The sequence below is a fragment of the Pelophylax lessonae genome (genome assembly GCF_965119305.1).
Source record: "Pelophylax lessonae genome assembly, chromosome: 2".
NCBI classification, from domain to species: Eukaryota; Metazoa; Chordata; class Amphibia; order Anura; family Ranidae; genus Pelophylax; species Pelophylax lessonae.
Window position 1 is genome coordinate 739,189,600 of NC_138769.1, and position 21,913 is coordinate 739,211,512.

The 21,913-nt window shown below is 45.6% G+C and overlaps 1 protein-coding gene across 1 annotated transcript in view; it reads right to left on the minus strand.

Annotated features, from left to right (window-relative positions):
* Positions 1-16,700, minus strand: part of STARD10 (StAR related lipid transfer domain containing 10) — a 95,096-nt gene extending 78,396 nt beyond the window's left edge. Inside the window, exon 1 of the mRNA XM_082244578.1 lies at positions 16,461-16,700. Coding sequence (XP_082100704.1) covers positions 16,461-16,619 — 159 coding nt within the window. The 5' untranslated portion in view covers positions 16,620-16,700. The remainder of the gene's footprint in view (positions 1-16,460) is intronic.
* Between the last annotated feature and the right edge of the window lie 5,213 nt (positions 16,701-21,913).

Genomic DNA, 21,913 nt, shown 5'->3' on the forward strand with positions numbered 1-21,913 from the left:
CTGAAAAACAACCCCACACCATAATCCCCCCTCCACCAAATGATTTGGACCAGTGCACAAAGCAAGGTCCATAAAGATATGGATGAGCGAGTTTGGGGTGGAGGAACTTGACTGGCCTGCACAGAGTCCTGACCTCAACCTAATAGTAATCCCTTTGGGATGAATTAGAGCAGAGAATGTGAGCCAGGCCTTCTTGTCCAACATCAGTGCCTGACCTCACAAATGCACTTCTGGAAGAATGGTGAAACCTTCCCATAGACACTCCTAAACCTTGTGGACGGCCTTCCCAGAAGAGTTGAAGCTGTTATAGCTGCAAAGGGTTGGCCAACTCAATATTGAACCCTACGGACTAAGACTGGGATGCCATTAAAGTTCATGTGTGTAAAGGCAGACGTCCCAATACTTGTGGTAATATAGTGTATGTCCTAGTGAAGTACACTGGATAAAAGATTAGGGATCGAAGCCAAGACGCCAGTGCTGGCAGTACAGTATATTGTGTTTATAGAAGCTGCTTCTTTTGAGGTCAGGGAGGACTCTGCTCATTCCGAGAGCTCTGGCTGGCCTGCAATGAGTTATTATTAATAGGGCCATTTTATACAACACAAAAATAAACACCCCCCTCCCCTGACCTTCCAACCACCCGAATCAAACAAATCTACCAAAAGAGCCTCCAGGCAAAGCACACGGGTCACCTCCTCCATAGTCTACTACAGAGAGTTCCTTTCCCGACAAATAACTGACACACACATTACATAGGCTGGGTACACACTGTTGTGAATTGAATGCGGGTTTCCCGGGTCTGTACACCCGCTGTGCCCATTATGAGGGGTTCCCACCATCCCTGTGCTGAGTTCCCAGGTCTGTACACCCGCTGTGCCCATTATGAAGGGTTCCACCATCCCTGTGCTGAGTTCCCGGGTCTGTACATCTACTGTGCCCATTATGAGGGGTTCCCACCATCCCTGTGCTGAGTTCCCAGGTCTGTACACCTACTGTGCCCATTATGAAGGGTTCCACCATCCCTGAGCTGAATTCCCGGATCTGTACACCTGCTGTGCCCATTATGAGGGGTTCCCACCATCCCTGTGCTGAGTTTCCGGGTCTGTACACCTGCTGTGCCCATTATGAAGGGTTCCACCATCCCTGTGCTGAGATCCCGGGTCTGTACACCTGCTGTGCCCATTATGTGCTGCTGAAGTTGGTGATAATTACAGTTATGTACCAAGGCTCCCAGCTTGGATTGTTGACTTTATATCAATGCTGTACATCACTCGTTGGGTGAAGGTTGAATGGAATGCGGCTATTTTGGTCTTTCTCATGGTCGATGGAGAAGTGCCGCAATGCTGTTATCCTGTTACTTTCTTTGGCATTTCAATAACACTGCACACGTCAAATAAACAGGGAAACGCACCGATGAAACACATATTTCCTGCACATCCAGTCCTTAGATTTACACAGCTCAGCCACATAGCACAGCTTTGACAGGAGACCTGACGTTTCCCTACTGCAGTTCAGTAACACTTACAAGTCGTGTCCCTCCCCCCAGCCTGTGATTGGATAGTGAAAAGAGAAGCAGCAGACCGATGAACCCACCTCCTGGTCACTCTGCTTTCTCGTGGGCTCAGGGCACACTGCTCTGTGCCCCAGGTCCACCCTTTTCTGATCGGTAGCCGAAGACAGGGGCGGAGTTGGGAGGAGGAGGGGGCAGCAGAGATGGGCGGCCAGATTTTCCGGGACTTCAGCCCAGCTCCGTGGGACCCGGGACCCACTTCAAATTGCGGGACAGTCCCGCGGATTCCGGGACGGTTGGTCACTCTGCTCTCTTCTCCTATCAGCATACCAGCTGGTTACAGGATCTGGGGAGGTGCATTTGCATTGGCGGGATTGGGGGGCAAAGATTTGTGCTGGCAGGGGGGATTTCAGCAGGGGGTGGATTTGTACTTGGGGGGATTTGTGCTTAAGGGTAAGCATACAGGTTAGTGCTTAATTTTTTTGGGGGGGAGGGGGGGTGGAGATTTTTGCTGACACATACATCTTGAGGGAGGAGTGCAATTTGGCATGTCCACCCTGGGCTCTAGATTACCCTGTCCCAGTACTGCATACAATGTAACATCTGATACAATGTAACAGCCAAGATCCAAACCAACAACTATACAAGTGTCAGATACCCGATCCGAGGCCGAGGTGCTGAGAGGGGCAAAGTGAGGCCCACCCCTGAAGGTGGTACAGGAGGTGTAGCGCCCAAAGTGGCACAGATTACCAGCTGGATGCAGGTGAGTAGATCTGATGGATTCCAGGAGCGTGCTGGAAGAACTGGAAGCACAGCAGGGTGGAAGTCTCTAGAGACCTCCGGATGAGCTAGGCAACCTTGTGCAGTGGTAAGTCCAGGCAGAGGGTCAAACACTGGAAGGCAATCCAAGGGTACGTTTTTGGTAGAAGAAACAGGAACTGGCTGAGGTCTTAGGCAGGAGAAGGTAACGAGATCCCTAGTGTAAGCTGGGGTCATGCACGAGAGACTGACAGAATAATGGAGAGAAGTCCTTGAAGTAAGCCAGGGTCATACACGGTAGATCAGCAGGAGCGAGATTGGTGGAGGAAGCCAGAGGGTCAAACCCGGAGGAAGAGATTAGGCAGAGTCAGGAGCAAGCCGGGTCACAACAGGAAATCCAATAACAGAATACAGGAGGCACAGGAGCTGACGATAATCCAACAATGAGGAGAATCCCACAGCCATGTTTTATAGGCCAGCAGAAGGCTGTGCCTGTCACGCATTGCGTACGACCGTTCGCGCCTTCACGCCGTTGCGTACGCCTGCACGCAGTTCTTGCGGCAGGGCGTACAGGGATGCGCCAAGAGTGCTCATTAGTACTGGTGGCAATGTTGCCAACTCTCCTACGGCCATTTCCCTGACAACAAGATACCAGTGTTGGAGACGTTCAGATTCCGGACGGCTAGGGAATTCCCTACGAGACCTCGGGAACACACAGAGATTTCTGGGAAAGAAGTAGAGTCAAAGCATGTTCGTTTATTTCAGGAAATGTCCCGAGCATGTATACAATTTGAACAACAGAGAGATTGATTTCACAATAAGGGGGTTTGGTTTCAGTAGGACTCACGGTCACATGATACGTTTTGGCATACTACACAAGTTAGAATATTCCCATAACAAATTTACCAATCAAGATGTTCTCATGTGAAACAATTTCTGTAGAGTCAGACATATCTGAACAAACAAGATGTTATGACTATGAATCAAGGGTAGTTGCATAAAAAATAGAGAATATACAGCATGAAAACACCATTAACCCTTCAACCAGTGGTGGGAGGACACCGCCAGACATGGGACCCCCTGTATACATTGTGACACTCAGTGCTCAGTATAAATGAGTACACCCCCAACAGATTTCTCAGAAAACCTTCACTTTCCTTTCAGAATGAACATTTTCTACGGGACACGATACTACAAAACACTCCAACCAACATGGGCCATTGATTGCAACCAAGATTTGGTAATTTGCACCCACAAACAAGTATTTTCCGAACAAATTCATTCAAGACCATGTTGCAAAAATGAAAACGCCCCAATGAAAGTCTTAGGCGGGCCATACATGGGTCAAATTTCGAAAGAATTTTCTTCCTAAAATCTTCTCTAATGCCGGCTATACACGAGTTGAATTCCAAACAAATCTTCTTCTGAAAATCAGAAATTTTGTACGTTTACTGATCCGATGGCGCCACCATTGATTTCGAAATTCGACCGACCAAGCCTTTAATTTCACCTCATGTTGCAACAGGAAATAATTTTTCGCAGCCGGGGATTTTCTTTTCTTTCTGGGAATTTTCTTTTCTTGTATTCATGCTCATTTCTTTTTCGATTATATTTCTCACATAATTCTGCCATCACTGATTAGAAAATTGTTTGTTTTTCAAAAAATTTCAAATATGCCCGATTAATCAAATTCGATGGACGCATAAAAACCGATCGTTGCTGCAGCCCACTAATGGTGCGAAATTCGAACGAAAATTCTTATGCAGGTCCGAACTGATTTTCTTTCGAAAATCTTATCAAAAAAATTTCATGCAAATTTTTCCCACCATTAGTGGGCTGCAGAAATGGCCAATTTTCGTGCAGCTATTAACTTCTTTATGCCCACGCTATAGCCGAAAGACGGCTACAGTGCGGCCCTAAATTGCCGGGAGGGCGTCCATGTACGTCCTCCCGTGCATGAGCTGCCTGCGTGCTTCCTGCGGGGCGCGTGCAGCTAGCTCTGTGATCAGCGAGTCCATGAGACTTGGCTGATCACAGATCGGAGTCCCGGCCCCTTACCATGTGATTAGCTGTCAGCTAATGACAGCTGATCACGTGATGTAAACAGCAGCCGGCGCGAGGAGAAAAAAAATCGGATCGCCGGCTGGTGTCAGAGGGACATCGGTCCTGAAGAGGAAGAGCAACTGTGCCCACGAGTGCCACCTACCAGTGCAGGTCAATGTCACCTACCAGTGCCACCTCTCAGTGCCCACCAGCGCCACCTACAAGTGCAGGTCAGTGCCACCTATCAGTGCCCACCAGTGCCACCTATCAGTGCCAATCAGGACCCCATCATCAGTACTGCCTATCAGTGTCAACTACCAGTGCCAATCATTGCCCATCAGTGCCACCTATTAGTGCCCATCAGTGCCACCTATCAGTGCCACCTATCAGTGCCACCTATCATTGCCCTTCAGTGCCACCTACCAGTGCCCTTCAGTGCCGCCCATCAGTTCACATTGGTGCCATCCATCAGTGCCACCTATTAGTGCCCATCAGTGCCACCTATCAGTGCCACCTATCATTGCCCTTCAGTGCCACCTACCAGTGCCCTTCAGTGCCGCCCATCAGTTCACATTGGTGCCATCCATCAGTGCCACCCATAAGTGCCCACCAGTGCCGCCTTATCAGTGCTGCCTTATCAGTGCCGCCTTATCAGTGCCCATCATTGCCGCCTATCAGTGCCCATTAGTGCAGCCTATCAGTGCCCACCAGTGCCCCCTATCAATGCCCACCAGTGCCACCTATCAGTGCCACCTACTGGTGCCTATCATTGCCCATAAGTGCCAGCTATCAGTGCCCATCAATGCCACCTATTAGTGCCCATCAGTGCCACCTATTAGTGCCACCTATCATTGCCACCTATTAGTGCCCTTCAGTGCCACCTACCAGTGCCCTTCAGTGCCACCTACCAGTGCCCATTAGTGCCACCCATCAGTGCCACCTTATCAGTGCTGCCTTATCAGTGCCCATCAGTGCCTCCACTTCAGCGCACATCAATGAAGGAGAGAAATTACCTGTTTGCAAAATTTTATAACAAACTATAAAAACAGTTTTTTTTTTTCAAAATTTTCAGACTTTTTTTGTTTGTTCAACTAAAAATAAAACCCCCAGTAGTGATTAAATACCACCAGATGAAATCTCTATTTGTTTGAGAAAAATTATAAAAAAGTCATATGGGTGCAGTGTTGCGCAATTGTCATTCAAAGTGCGACAGCGCTGAAAGCTGAGAATTGGCCTGGGCAGGAAGGGGGTCTAAGGGCCCGGTAGGCAAGTGGTTAAATTTGAGTGATTGGGCATGTAGGAAATTGTTGGAATGGTTTTCTAATCAATGATGGGAGAATTGTATGAGAAATATATTAAAAAAGAAAAATGCACAAGTACAAGAAATGAAAATTCCCGGAAAGAAAAGAAAATCTCCGGCCATGAAAATTCTTTTCTGTAGCAACAGGAGGTGAAAATGAAGGCTTGGTTGGTCGAATTTGGAAATCAATGGTGGCGCCATCGGATCACAAAACGCACAAAATTTGTGACTTTTAGACCCCTTTCACACTTGTGCGACTTCAAAGTCGGACGATTTTACCGCAATTTTGCCGCGACTTTGTTGCTGCGAGTTTGACTGGGCTTGAATTGTCTTTTCCTCAAAGCGCATTTAAATCGTGCCAAAGTAGTGCAGGGACTACTTTGAAGTCGGTGCGACTTCAAGTCGCACAGATATGAATGGGGCTCATTGGAAATAATGGAGAACGACTTGTCATGCGATTTTGCAGTCCCAAATCGCATGACAAGTCGCACAAGTGTGAAAGGGGGCCTCAAAAGAAAATAATTTGGAATTCTACCCATGTATGGCGGGCATTAGGAGCAAAGCTACATTTTAGACACCAAATTTCCAATTAACAAGAATATAACTACAGGTGAGTGTAATTATTTATTAACCACTTAGGACCGGGCCCTATTTCTGACATTTATTGTTTACAAGTTAAATCATTTTTTTTTGCTAGAAAATTACTTAGAACCCCCAAACATATATATATATGTATATATATATATATATAATTATATATATATTTTTTTTTTATAGAGACCCTAGAGAATAAAATGGAGATTACTGCAATATTTTGTCACAACATATTTGCGCAGCGGTCTTAAAAACGCAATTTTTTGGGAAAAAATACACTTTTTTTAATTCAAAAATAAGAGAACAGTAAAGTTAGCCCAATGTTTTTCTACAATGTGAAAGATAATGTTACGCCGAGTAAATAGATACCTAACATGCCATGCTTCAAAGTTGCGCACGCTCGTGGAATAGCGACAACATCTCCATAGGCTACACTTTAAAAATTTCTACTGGTTACCAGTTTAGAGTTACAGAGGAGGACTAGAGCTAGAATTATTTCTATTACTCTAACGATCGCGGCGATACCTCACATGTGTGATTTGAACACAGTTTACATATGTGGGCGGGACACTTCTTTGCGCGAGCTTGGAGGGACGGAGCGCTTTACATTTTTTATTTTTTTTCTTATTTATTTTACCATTTATTTTTATACTGTCCCTATAAAAATATTTTTTGATCACTTTCATTGCTATTAAAATGGAATGTAAACATCCCCTGTAATAGAAATAAGCAGGACAGGTCCTCTTTATTGTGAGATCTGGGGGTCAAAAATACCTCACACCTCACATCTACACTAAAAAGCAAAAAAAAAAAAAAAGTCATTTTTTTTCATTATGAAAAAATGGGCCCTTTAAGGCCATTGGGAGGAAGTGACATATGACGTCGCTCCAGTCCTCCAAGGCCATAGAGTGGAGTGGGGGACCAGCTTTCTGGCTTTCTGCCTAGGAGGGGAAAGGACCGGATCGTTGTCCCCACTACCGACGGCTCTGGTAAGCGAGAAGACGACCGTGAAGGGGGGGGTCACCCGTAAAAATGATCCCGTGGCGAATTCGCCGCTAGGACCACTTTTATGTGAAAGAGGACCGCCTGCCGTGTAGAAAAATACTGGGGTTCTGGTAGCTATCTGCTGCCATAACCCTGGTATTTAACGTCAAAGTAGCGACGTAACGCTGTGGTGGACGGTCCTGAAGTGGTTAAACAGGTGTCCAGCAAGGCAGGTGATTATAAAAGGGCGTTACCTAATGAAGAAAACCCCGCCCATTTTACGCTGTCGGCAATGACACCACATGGAAGAGAAATGTCACAAGGCAGAGAAAGAAAACTATTTTGTTACACAAGAAATGTGAAGGCCACAAGAAGATCAGCAAAGCTTAAGTGCCGGTTCATACTATTACGACTTGGTCAGCCTGGCAAGTCGCGCACCGTCGCGGTCCATTGAGTAGTACAGGACCGGTTCTAATAGGAGCGACACAAGTCGCTCCGACTTAGAAAAAGGTTCCTGTACTACTTCGGGGCGACCTCGGAGCGACTTGCATAGACATTCATTTTATGAAGTCCGTGCAAGTCATACCTAAGTCGCGGTGCACGCGACTTCACAGGTCGCCCCCGAAGTCGTGCCGCTTCAGTGTGAACCGACACTAACGGAGACGTCCACGGAAGGTTCCACCTCGACAGAAGCCTCTTCTGATGAGAAGGGTTGAAGAAAATCCCCATGCAAGTTCCCTGCAGTTAGCTAAAGAAGTAGAAAGGCGAACTTGGGGGGATTGTTTCCCCGAGACACAATACGGGCACACTGTCGAGGAGCGGCATGCATGGGGGTCATCCATGAAGGAAGCCTCTTCTAAAGCCCATGCACAAAAAAGCCCACCTAGAATTTGCCATGCTGAAAAAGAAGACGACTACCGGGACTCTGTACTCTGGAGAGATTAAACCAAGATAAATATTTTTGCAACCTATGGCTTCAAAATTGTGTGGCGTCACCAAGGTGAGGAGTACAAAGAAAAATGCATGGTGCCTACAGTGAAACATGGTGGTGGCAATAGTGTCCTTCTGTGGGGCTTCTGGTGTCGGGGAGCTGCATTTCATTGATGGTACCATGAATTCACAGGTGTACTGGTCTATATTAAAAGAGAAGATGCTACCATCACTCCGTGCCCTTGGTCATCATGCGCTTTTCCAACATGACAATGACCCAAAACTCACTTCTAAGGCCACTGTTGCATTTCTGAAGAAGAACCGGATGAAGGGTAGTCAGTGGCCAAGTATGTCTCCTGATCTGATCCCAACCAGGGGACACCTATGGGGACTTCTGAAGAAGTGGGCATCACTCTCCGTCCAGCTTCCAGGTTCTAAAAGAGGTCGTTCTTGAAAAATGGAAAAAGATCGATGTGGCAATATGACGCCAACTTGTTCGTTCCATGCCTAGAAGACTTGGTGATGTCCTCACAAATTATGAGTACCATGAATTCACAGGTGTACTGCTCTATATTGAAAGAGAAGATGCTACCATCGCTTCGTGCCCTTGGTCGTCATGGGCTTTTCCATCATGACAATGACCCAATACACACGTCTAAGGCCACTGTTGCATTTCTGAAGAACAACCCGGATGAATGTGATTCAGTGGCCAAGTATGTCTCCTGATCTGAACCCAACCGGGGGACACCTATGGGGACTTCTGAAGAAATGGGCATCATTCTCTGTCCAGCTTCCAGGCTCTAAAAGAGGTCGTTCTTGAAGATAGGACAAAGATCGATGTGGCAATTTGTCACCAACTTATTCGTAAGACTTGGTGAGGTCCTCACAAATCATGGAGGCCATACAATATACTAGATGGAGGAGATTTTGGAAAACTGAAGATTTTGTCATCTAAGTTATATTTATGACTTTACTTTCATGTAATGAGCTCAACAAATGTTCTATGAAACTCAGTTTTGTCCAAATTTTGGAAATTGTTCTTGTGTTCATTGAGATATTGATTAAAGTCTTACTTTTCGAAAGGGGTGTACTCATTTATGCTGAGCACTCTAATATATCTCATTCTCTATATAGGGATCCCATTCCCTATATATATATATATATATATATATACACATCCCATTCCCTATACACTATAGTGTCAAAAGTATTGGGACGCCTGCCTTTTCATGAACTTTAAAGGCATCCCAGTCTTAGTCCGTAGGGTTCAATATTTAGTTGGCCCACCCTTTGCAGCTATAACAGCTTCAACTCTTCTGGGAAGGCTGTCCACAAGGTTTAGGAGTGTCTATGGGAAGGTTTCACCATTCTTCCAGAAGCGCATTTGTGAGGTCAGGCACTGATGTTGGTTGAGAAGGCCTGGCTTGCAGTCGTCCAACAGCGTTCTATTGGGTTGAGGTCAGGACTCTGTGCAGGCCAATCAAGTTCCTCCACCCCAAACTGGGGGGGGGGGGGGGTGAGTGTATGGGGGGGGGGGGGGGTGAGTGTACATCCTATTCCTTACATCCCATTACCTTCATATACATTCCTCTCCCTCCCTCTCTCTCTATATATATATACACAGTATATACATCCCATCCCCTGTACTCAGTGTGTTGCTGGTAGGAAATGTAATCTGCTGCATTTCCTGATACTATAAATAGATACATTGTGACACGCCGACTCAGTGCAACCACTAGAGATCCCTCTACATATCTCACACTGTACTTACCCCGTACCTACCCCCCGCCTACCCCCGCCTACCCCGTACCTACCCCCGCCTACCCCGTACCTACCCCGTACCTACCCCCGCCTACCCCGTACCTACCCCCGCCTACCCCGTACCTATAAGGTGGTTTATTAAGGAGTAGTTGTATCAGTCTATGTTTGTGCCTGTATGTAAAAATGCATGTGCTGACTTAACCAAGAGAAGCATATGAACAAGGTATTTCTGTATAGACCACAGAAGAAAGAAGGTTAATTAGTCAGCAAAATAACATGTCAGGCTCTATGTAAAGTAAACATAGGTGTTTTATTAATAAATTTATAGGGTATATTAACAACCGTGCAATAAAATCATTGGATAGATACGATCAGTGCAAATACGAGAAACAAGACAGACAAGACATATACATAAACAAAAAGTGACAGAAAACCGGCCGGCATGAGCTTATTATACTTCAATTGGTATTAATATACAATCAATCGATTAATAAATAGGATTTCTTGAAGGGACTCCATAAAGTACAATCGTACGCCAATCTGGATTGGTAGCTGTGTGTGGGTAGTCAATGTTATCTGATTTGCTCCAGGGAAGCCACTAATCGTGGTAAATATAAATAAGGTGGTTATGGAAGGTGTGTTGCTGTGGACAAGTTAACGGTGTGCGATATAGCAATAATTTTGTAATTTCCTTATATGGTGATATATCATTCCATATGGTTATGTGACTTGGTTGGGGATTTTTTGCAGTGAGCATGTATTATTGCCTTGATCGCTGATGGTTGTAATACCGTTTTTTCACCCCTAGGTGGTCGGATGTTTGCTCCACAGATATTTAATGAAAGTTAGTTATTATCCAAACACATATTTCCTCCAACCTATTAAGAGCAGCAATATATCTATCTCTCCGGGGACTAAACAATGGTATGACAATATTGTCCAACTCATTGACGGTTAATCACCGTGTCTTCACCCCTATTTGATAGGTTTGCTTTGGTATGGAGGATATTAAGTAGTGTTGGGGACTAAGCAGAGCTATCTCAGTGTTTACCGCTGACCGCGCTTGTGTGTCGGTTCAGTACGGTTCACATGGAGGGTGTTCGCTCTGACGGCGTGAAGCCGTTTCTTCACCCCTATATAATAAGTGCTTGGTTTACCTTTGTTGATAGTCTGTGGAGCAGTGCATCCGCCTTCGTTGTTTGTCGCCACCGTTTTCCATGTGCCGTCCTTTGTTTCCGTTTTCTGGACGTCCAGACGAAGCTACGCAAGAAAGGCGAAACGCGTCGACGTCATTGCCCGGCGGCACACCCCTCACCACTCCAACCACATATCGGACGCCCGGAACGACCAGGAGAACGGAAACAAAGGACGGCACATGGAAAACGGTGGCGACAAACAACGAAGGCGGATGCACTGCTCCACAGACTATCAACAAAGGTAAACCAAGCACTTATTATATAGGGGTGAAGAAACGGCTTCACGCCGTCAGAGCGAACACCCTCCATGTGAACCGTACTGAACCGACACACAAGCGCGGTCAGCGGTAAACACTGAGATAGCTCTGCTTAGTCCCCAACACTACTTAATATCCTCCATACCAAAGCAAACCTATCAAATAGGGGTGAAGACACGGTGATTAACCGTCAATGAGTTGGACAATATTGTCATACCATTGTTTAGTCCCCGGAGAGATAGATATATTGCTGCTCTTAATAGGTTGGAGGAAATATGTGTTTGGATAATAACTAACTTTCATTAAATATCTGTGGAGCAAACATCCGACCACCTAGGGGTGAAAAAACGGTATTACAACCATCAGCGATCAAGGCAATAATACATGCTCACTGCAAAAAATCCCCAACCAAGTCACATAACCATATGGAATGATATATCACCATATAAGGAAATTACAAAATTATTGCTATATCGCACACCGTTAACTTGTCCACAGCAACACACCTTCCATAACCACCTTATTTATATTTACCACGATTAGTGGCTTCCCTGGAGCAAATCAGATAACATTGACTACCCACACACAGCTACCAATCCAGATTGGCGTACGATTGTACTTTATGGAGTCCCTTCAAGAAATCCTATTTATTAATCGATTGATTGTATATTAATACCAATTGAAGTATAATAAGCTCATGCCGGCCGGTTTTCTGTCACTTTTTGTTTATGTATATGTCTTGTCTGTCTTGTTTCTCGTATTTGCACTGATCGTATCTATCCAATGATTTTATTGCACGGTTGTTAATATACCCTATAAATTTATTAATAAAACACCTATGTTTACTTTACATAGAGCCTGACATGTTATTTTGCTGACTAATTAACCTTCTTTCTTCTGTGGTCTATACAGAAATACCTTGTTCCTACCCCGTACCTACCCCGTACCTACCCCCGCCTACCCCGTACCTACCCCCGCCTACCCCGTACCTACCCCCGCCTACCCCGTACCTACCCCGTACCTACCCCCGCCTACCCCGTACCTACCGCCGCCTACCCCGTACCTACCCCCCGCCTACCCGGTACCTACCCCGTACCTACCCCCGCCTACCCCGTACCTACCGCCGCCTACCCCGTACCTACCCCCCGCCTACCCCGTACCTACCCCCGCCTACCCTTTACCTACCCCGTACCTACCCCCGCCTACCCCGTACCTACCGCCGCCTACCCCGTACCTACCCCCCGCACCTACCCCCCCCCCCCCGTCTACCCCCCTGCCTACACCGTACCTACCTCATATCTACCCCCGCCTACCCCGTACGTACCTACCCCCAGCCTACCCCATACCTACCCCCGCTTACCCCATACCTACCCCCCGCCTACCCCGTACCTACCCCCCGCCTACCCTTTACCTACCCCGTACCTACCGCCGCCTACCCCGTACCTACCCCCCGCCTACCCGGTACCTACCCCCCGCCTACCCTTTACCTACCCCGTACCTACCCCCGCCTACCCCGTACCTACCGCCGCCTACCCCGTACCTACCCCCCGCCTACCCCGTACCTACCCCCCGCCTACCCTTTACCTACCCCGTACCTACCCCCGCCTACCCCGTACCTACCGCCGCCTACCCCGTACCTACCCCCCGCCTACCCCGTACCTACCCCCCGCCTACCCTTTACCTACCCCGTACCTACCCCCGCCTACCCCGTACCTACCGCCGCCTACCCCGTACCTACCCCCCGCCTACCCCGTACCTACCCCCCCGCACCTACCCCCCCCCGTCTACCCCCCTGCCTACACCGTACCTACCTCATATCTACCCCCGCCTACCCCGTACGTACCTACCCCCAGCCTACCCCATACCTACCCCCGCTTACCCCGTACCTACCCCCCGCCTACCCCGTACCTACCCCCCGCCTACCCTTTACCTACCCCGTACCTACCGCCGCCTACCCCGTACCTACCCCCGCCTACCCTTTACCTACCCCGTACCTACCCCCGCCTACCCCGTACCTACCGCCGCCTACCCCGTACCTACCCCCCGCCTACCCTTTACCTACCCCGTACCTACCCCAGCCTACCCCGTACCTACCGCCGCCTACCCTGTACCTCCCCCCCGCCTACCCCGTACCTACCCCCCCAACCTACCCCCCCCCCCGTCTACCCCCCTGCCTACACCGTACCTACCTCATATCTACCCCCGCCTACCCCGTACGTACCTACCCCCAGCCTACCCCATACCTACCCCCGCTTACCCCGTACCTACCCCCCGCCTACCCTTTACCTACCCCGTACCTACCCCCCACCTACCGCTGCCTACCCCGTACCTACCCCCCGCACCTACCTCATATCTACCCCCCGCCTACCCCGTACGTACCTACCCCTCCTAATATACCCCATACCTACGACCGCCTATCCCCCTGCCTACCCTGTACCTGCCTCCCTGCCTACACTGTACCTACCCCATATCTACCCCCCGCCTACCCCCTGCAATATACCCTGTACTTACCCCCCTGCAATATACCCCGTACTTACCCCCTGTAACATACCCCGCCATTTCCACACAGTTCCTACAGCAAAGAACCCTTTCTGCACATCTCTTACAGGAAAGAACCTTCCACAGGTGGCAATTAAACATCTGTTCTTCCAAGCACAGGGGGTGCCCCTGCACAGAATGCTCTGTTGGACCCATTCTGGTCCTCTCCTCTTCCCCAGGGAAACAAATACTAGGACTAGTAATAGTGATACAATGTAACATGCGAGAAGAATTACTGAGAATATAACAGAGATACAATGTAGCACATGAGGGCAGATACTACGACTAGTAATAGAGCTCTTTCTGCACAGCTCTTACAGGAAAGAACCCTTTCCATACAATGGAACGTCTGAGGGCAGACACTAGGACTAGTAATAGATATACAATGTAACATGTGAGAGCAGATACTAGGACTAGTAATAGAGATACAATGTAACATGGGAGGGCAGATACTATGACTAGTAATAGAGATACAATGTAACATGGGAGGGCAGATACTAGGACTAGTAATAGAGATACAATGTAACATGGGAGGGCAGATACTAGGACTAGTAATAGAGATACAATGTAACATGGGAGGGCAGATACTACGACTAGTAATAGAGATACAATGTAACATGGGAGGGCAGATACTAGGACTAGTAATAGAGATACAATGTAACATGTGAGGACAGATACTACGACTAGTAATAGAGATACAATGTAACATGGGCGGGCAGATATTATGACTAGTAATAGAGATACAATGTAACATGTGGGGGCAGATACTACGACTAGTAATAGAGATACAATGTAACATGGGAGGGCAGATACTAGGACTAGTAATAGAGATACAATGTAACATGTGGGGGCAGATACTACGACTAGTAATAGAGATACAATGTAACATGTGGGGGCAGATACTACGACTAGTAATAGAGATACAATGTAACATGTGAGGGCAGATACTACGACTAGTAATAGAGATACAATGTAACATGGGAGGGCAGATACTAGGACTAGTAATAGAGATACAATGTAACATGTGGGGGCAGATACTACGACTAGTAATAGAGATACAATGTAACATGTGGGGGCAGATACTACGACTAGTAATAGAGATACAATGTAACATGGGAGGGCAGATACTAGGACTAGTAATAGAGATACAATGTAACATGGGAGGGCAGATACTACGACTAGTAATAGAGATACAATGTAACATGTGGGGGCAGATACTACGACTAGTAATAGAGATACAATGTAACATGGGAGGGCAGATACTAGGACTAGTAATAGAGATACAATGTAACATGTGAAAGAAGATATCCAGATTATAATACAGATACATTGTAATGAATGAGAGCAGATATTGAGATTATAATAGGAAAACAATGTAACGTGAGAGCAGATACTGAGCCTATCAGATGATACATTGTCGAGCATGAGAGCCCCCCCTCAGGCAAAAGCTGCCACACTTTCCCCTCCCGGGGGGGGGGGGGGGCGCCTGTCGGTTCCCAAACAACGACGTCATTTGTGGTAAAATCTGAACCAGGCTCATGTCCTGATATTACCGCAAGGGGGGTCAGAGTGACCCCCCCCCCTACAGAGCTTCCATCCGAGGCTTCTTACACAGGTGTCCCCTTTTATGACCCCCCCCCCTTTTAGTGGTAGTGATGAGGCTTCCCACACAGGTGTCCCGCTTTATGACCCCCCCCCCCCTTTTGGTGGTAGAGACGAGCCTTCCCACACAGGTGTCCCGTTTTATGACCCCCCCCCCTTTTAGTGGTAGAGACGAGCCTTCTCACACAGGTGTCCCGCTTTATGAACCCCCCTTTTAGGGGTAGAGACGAGGCTTCCCACACAGGTGTCCCGCTTTATGACCCCCCCCTTTTAGTGGTAGAGACAAGCCTTCTCACACAGGTGTCCGGCTTTATGACCCACCCCCCTTTTAGGGGTAGAGACGAGGCTTCTCACACAGGTGTCCCGTATTATGACCCCCCCCCCCCCTTTTGGTGGTAGAGACGAGCGCCTTCTCACACAGGTGTCCCGTTTTTTGACCCCCCCCCCCTTTTGGTGGTAGAGACGAGCGCCTTCTCACACAGGTGTCCCATTTTTTGACCCCCCCCCCTCTTTTGGTGGTAGAGACGAGCGCCTTCTCACACAGGTGTCCCGTTTTTTGACCCCCCCCCCCCTCTTTTGGTGGTAGAGACAAGCCTTCTCACACACGTGTCCTGCTTTATGACCCCCCCCCCCTTTTAGGGGTAGAGACGAGGCTTCTCACACAGGTGTCCCGTATTATGACCCCCCCCCTTTTGGTGGTAGAGACGAGCGCCTTCTCACACAGGTGTCCCGTTTTATTACCCCCCCCCCCCCCTCATTTTTGGTGGTAGAGAGAAGCCTTCCCACACGTGTCCCGCTTTATGACCCCCCCCCTTTTTGGTGGTAGAGACGAGCCTTCTCACACAGGTGTCCTGCTTTATGACCCCCTCTTTTAGTGGTAGAGACGAGCGCCTTCCCATACGTGTCCCATTTTATGACCCCCCTCCTCCTCCTTTTTGGTGGTAGAGAACAGGTGACCTCGTGTCGATCTCCTTGCCCCGTCTCACCTTGATCTTGTGCAGGGCCCGCTCCTCCTCCAGGACCTGCACCCACACGGTGATCCCGGACTTGTTATACGTCAAGGTCCAGCCGGCCTCCGAGTGACACTCCGTCCTGAAGTTGTGAAAGTCCCGGTCATCTGGGATCTGGACGCACTCCCTGGCCATGGCGGCGGCAGGTGGTGGTGGTGGTGAAGGTGACGGTGGTGGTGGTGAAGGTGACGGTGGTGGTGACGGTGGCGGTGGCGGTGAAGGTGACGGTGGTGGTGGTGGGGTCAGAGCGAGGGGCCCCTCACACAGCACAGCTCAGTCACCGAGTCTTAGTGGCTCCCCCCTCCAGCACATCCATATGGCTGCCCTGGGTGGCGGATCTGGTTCTTCCAGCCAGACAGGTGCAGCAGGTCCCCTCCCAGCGCGGCTTCGTCACCAGCTGGCTCTGTGTACCAGGGAGGGGGGGGGGGGGGGGGGGGGTTCAACGACGTTGGAGGGTGGGGGTCCTACAGGGACTGGTGGACCAAGGTGAGGATGCTGAGCGAGGAAGGATGAGCGAGGCTTGGAGACAACATGAATATATGAGGATCTCTATGTACACAGAGGGATCCCCTCCCACATTGCGCACACCCCCCCCCCCCTCCCAGTGTCACATCTGCCAGCTGCTGGGTCCTACAAACTGACAGCTTCTCCCAACTCTGTGTCATCCCCCCCCCCCCTTCCAATCTCCCTCTGCCAGTACTGGGGGGTCACCCCTTCGCTAAATACACCCCAACCCCCAACATCTCAGCTTCCATTCTGAAAAGCAAAATCTTACCAAGTGCGCAATAAAATGATCTGAAATCCCGGGAGCCCCCCTGGGTGACATCATTGACCATAAAAGGTCATTTTTTATGACAATGGATGACATCACTGGGGGGGGATCCCCTGGATTTGAAAAATTAAAAGTGACAGTACGCATTTAAAAAATAAATAAATAAAAAAAAAATATGGAAACACAAAAAAAAAAGGAAATACGGGAACGTAAAAAAAAAAAGGAAATACAGGAACGCAAAAAAAAAAAAAAGGAAATACAGGAACGCAAAAAAAAAAAAAGGAAATACGGGGACATAAAAAGAAAAAAAAAAGGAAATAAGGGAACGCAAAAAAAAAAAAAGGAAATACGGGAATGTAAAATTAAAAAAAAAACGGGAACGCAAAAAAAACAAAAAAAGAAAGGAAATACGGGAACGCAAAAAAGCAAAAAAGGAAATACGGGAACTCAAAAAAAAAAATAAAAAAAAAACAAAGGAAATACGGGAATGCAAAAAAACAAAAAGGAAATAAGGGAACACAAAAAAAACAAAAAAAGGAAATACGGGAACTCAAAAAAATAAAAAAAACAAAGGAAATACGGGAATGCAAAAAAAACAAAAAGGAAATAAGGGAACACAAAAAAAACAAAAAGGAAATACGGGAACGCAAAAAAACAAAAAAAAAAGGAAATACGAGAATGCAAAAAAAAAAGGAAATAAGGGAACGCAAAAAAACAAAAAAAGGAAATACAGGAACGCAAAAAAACAAAAAAAGGAAATACGGGAACATGAAAAAAAAAAAGGAAATACGAGAATGCAAAAAAAGGAAATACGAGAACGCAAAAAAAAAAAAAGAGGAAATAAGGGAACGCAAAAAAAAAGGAAATACGGGAATGTAAAATAAAAAAAAATACGGGAACGCAAAAAACAAAAAAAGGAAATATGAGAACGCAAAAAACAAAAAAAGGAAATACAGGAACTCAAAAAAACAACAAAAAAACAAAGGAAATACAGGAATGCAAAAAAACAAAAAAAGGAAATACGGGAACATGAAAAAAAAAAAACAGGAAATACGAGAATGCTAAAAAAGGAAATACGGGAACATAAAAAAAAAAAAGGAAATAAGGGAACGCAAAAAAAAAAAAAAGGAAATACGGGAATGTAAAATAAAAAAAAATACGGGAACGCAAAAAAAAAAAAAAAGGAAATACCGGAAAGCAAACAAAAAAAAAAAAAAAAAAAACAACAACACCATGTGGGCTTGTTCACTACAGGTGCAGTTTAGGAACCAGTGCAAAGTCCGGCAATCCCACGAAAAACAAAAAAAAAAAATGGATGCGTAAGGTTGCCATTCATTCTTAATGATCACAGCCCGCATGCATTTTGTTGTGCAGCGATTTTAGTAAAAAAAATCACGCCAATACCTTTTTTTGCATGTAAAGCACAATGTGCAGAAACACAAAAAAAAGGAAATACGGGAACGCAAAAAAGAAAAAAAGGAAATACGGGAACGCAAAAAAAACAAAAAAAAGGAAATACGGGAACACAAAAAAAAAAAGGAAATATACGGGAATGTAAAATAAAAGGAAATACAGGAACGCAAAAAAAAAAAAGGAAATACGGGGACACAAAAAGAAAAAAAAAAGGAAATACGGGAATGTAAAATTAAAAAAAAAACGGGAACGCAAAAAAAACAAAAAAAGAAAGGAAATACGGGAACGCAAAAAAGCAAAAAAGGAAATACGGGAACTCAAAAAAAAAAAAAATCAAAAAAAAACAAAGGAAATACGGGAATGCAAAAAAACAAAAAGGAAATAAGGGAACACAAAAAAAACAAAAAAAGGAAATACGGGAACTCAAAAAAATAAAAAAAAAAACAAAGGAAATACGGGAATGCAAAAAAACAAAAAGGAAATAAGGGAACACAAAAAAAACAAAAAGGAAATACAGGAACGCAAAAAAACAAAAAAAAAAGGAAATACGAGAATGCAAAAAAAAAAGGAAATAAGGGAACGCAAAAAAACAAAAAAAGGAAATACGGGAACATGAAAAAAAAAAGGAAATACGAGAATGCAAAAAAAGGAAATACGAGAACGCAAAAAAAAAAAAAGAGGAAATAAGGGAACGCAAAAAAAAAGGAAATACGGGAATGTAAAATAAAAAAAAATACGGGAACGCAAAAAAACAAAAAAAGGAAATACGAGAACGCAAAAAACAAAAAAAGGAAATACAGGAACTCAAAAAAACAACAAAAAAACAAAGGAAATACAGGAATGCAAAAAAACAAAAAAAGGAAATACGGGAACATGAAAAAAAAAAAAACAGGAAATACGAGAATGCTAAAAAAGGAAATACGGGAACATAAAAAAAAAAAGGAAATAAGGGAACGCAAAAAAAAAAAAAGGAAATACGGGAATGTAAAATAAAAAAAAATACGGGAACGCAAAAAAAAAAAAAAAGGAAATACCGGAAAGCAAAAAAAAAAAACAACAACACCATGTGGGCTTGTTCCTTACAGGTGCAGTTTAGGAACCAGTGCAAAGTCCGGCAATCCCACGAAAAACAAAAAAAAAAAATGGATGCGTAAGGTTGCCATTCATTCTTAATGATCACAGCCCGCATGCATTTTGTTGTGCAGCGATTTTAGTAAAAAAAATCACGCCAATACCTTTTTTTGCATGTAAAGCACAATGTGCAGAAACACAAAAAAAAGGAAATACGGGAACGCAAAAAAAAAAAAAGGAAATACGGGAACGCAAAAAAAAACAAAAAAAAGGAAATACGGGAACACAAAAAAAAAAGGAAATATACGGGAATGTAAAATAAAAGGAAATACAGGAATGCAAAAAAAAAAAAAAACGGAAATATGGGAATGCAAAAAAAAAAAAAAAAAAAGGAAATACGGGAACGCAAAAAAAAAAAAAAAAACAACAACATCATGTGGGCTTGTTCACAACAGGTGCGGTGCAACAACGCATGCAAAGTCCCGCAACCCCACAAAAAATGGATGGGTAAGGCTACGATTCATTCTTAATGGGGCCTATATGCATCGAAACGCATGGTACCGCAGCCGGCATGCATTTTGGTGTGTAGCAATTTTTTTTTAAAAATCATGCCAACACCACCTTTTTTTGCATGTAAAACACAATGCACAGGAAGGCAAAAAAAGGAAATACGGGAACGCAAAAATAAAAAAATATGGAAATACGGGAACGCAAAGAAAAAAGGAAATACGGGAATGCAAAAAAAGAAAAGGAAATACGGGAACGCAAAAAAAAAAAGAAAACACGGGAATGCAAAAAAAAAAAAAAAAGAAGGAAATACGGGAATGCAAAAAAAAAAGAAAACACGGGAATGCAAAAAAAAAAAAAAAGAAGGAAATACGGGAATGCAAAAAAAAAAAGAAGGAAATACGGGAATGCAAAAAAAAAAAAAAAAAATATGGGAATGCCAAAAAAAAAAAAAAAAAAGGAAGTACGGGAACGCAAAAAAAAAAAGGAAATACAGAAATGCAAAAAAAAAAGGAAATATGGGAACGCAAAAAAAAGCACACGTGCTTGGACGCGCCTCAAGGTGTTAATGTGCCGTATAGTTCTCGCAACCGCACAAAAACTGGCTGCTTTTCACAGGTGCCCGGGGCTTCCTAATTCTTAATGGCACATATGCGCGTCTAGAAAATGCGCACATGTTTGCAAGCACCAGAACACGTGGTATCATGCGTTCGGAGATTTTTAAAAATCATGCTGAAATCTTTTTTTGCATGACACGTGGGAATGCACAAAAAAAGGGGAAAAAAGCGCACATGATTGGACGCGCTTAGTGTTGTGAATGAGCCCCTTTGGCTCAGTTCAAGTCTGTGCGCTTTGCGCGTTTTCTTGCAAACGCATAAAAACCGCCTACTTTCCGCAGATGCGTGGGGCTGCCATACGTTTTTAATGGCGCCTATAAGCATCTAACACATGTGCACGCTCGTTTGCAGGAGCTAAAATGCGTGGTACTGCAGTGCCGCGATGTCATTTTATAGATCGTGTTGGTAACTATTTTGCACGAAAAATGCGACGTACGGGAACACGGAGAAAAAGAGAACGTGGGAATGCGTTTTGGACGCACCTCATGGTGCAAATGAGCCCCTACGGCTCAGTTCAGATTTGTGCGTTTGTGTGTTTCCCCCAACCGCACAAAAACCGCGTGCATTTCACAGATGCATTCATTCTTAATGGCGCCAATATGCTTCTAGCAAACACGCACGTGCTTACAAGCGACAAAACGCCTGCTACTGCGGTGCCGTGCGCTTTGGTGCGCTGCAATTTTACTGCACATAAAACGTGACAGGCGGGAACACGGAAAATAAAAAAAGAATGTGGGGACGTAAAAAGGCGCACGTTTGGACGCGCCTCGTGGTGCGAATTAGCCCCTAAGGCTCAGTTCAGATTTGTGCGTCCATGCGTTTTCTCCCAACCGCACAAAAACTGCGTGCATTTCGCAAATACATTGACTCTTAATGGCGCTTATATACGTCTAGCAAACACGCACACGTTCACAAGCGCAACAATTTTACAAATCGCGTCGGCGCCTTTTTTTGTACGTAAAATGCAACAAGCGGTAACACAGAAAATAAGTGAACGTGGGAGCGCAAAAAAGCGCACGTTTGGACGCACCTCGTGGTGCGAATGAGCC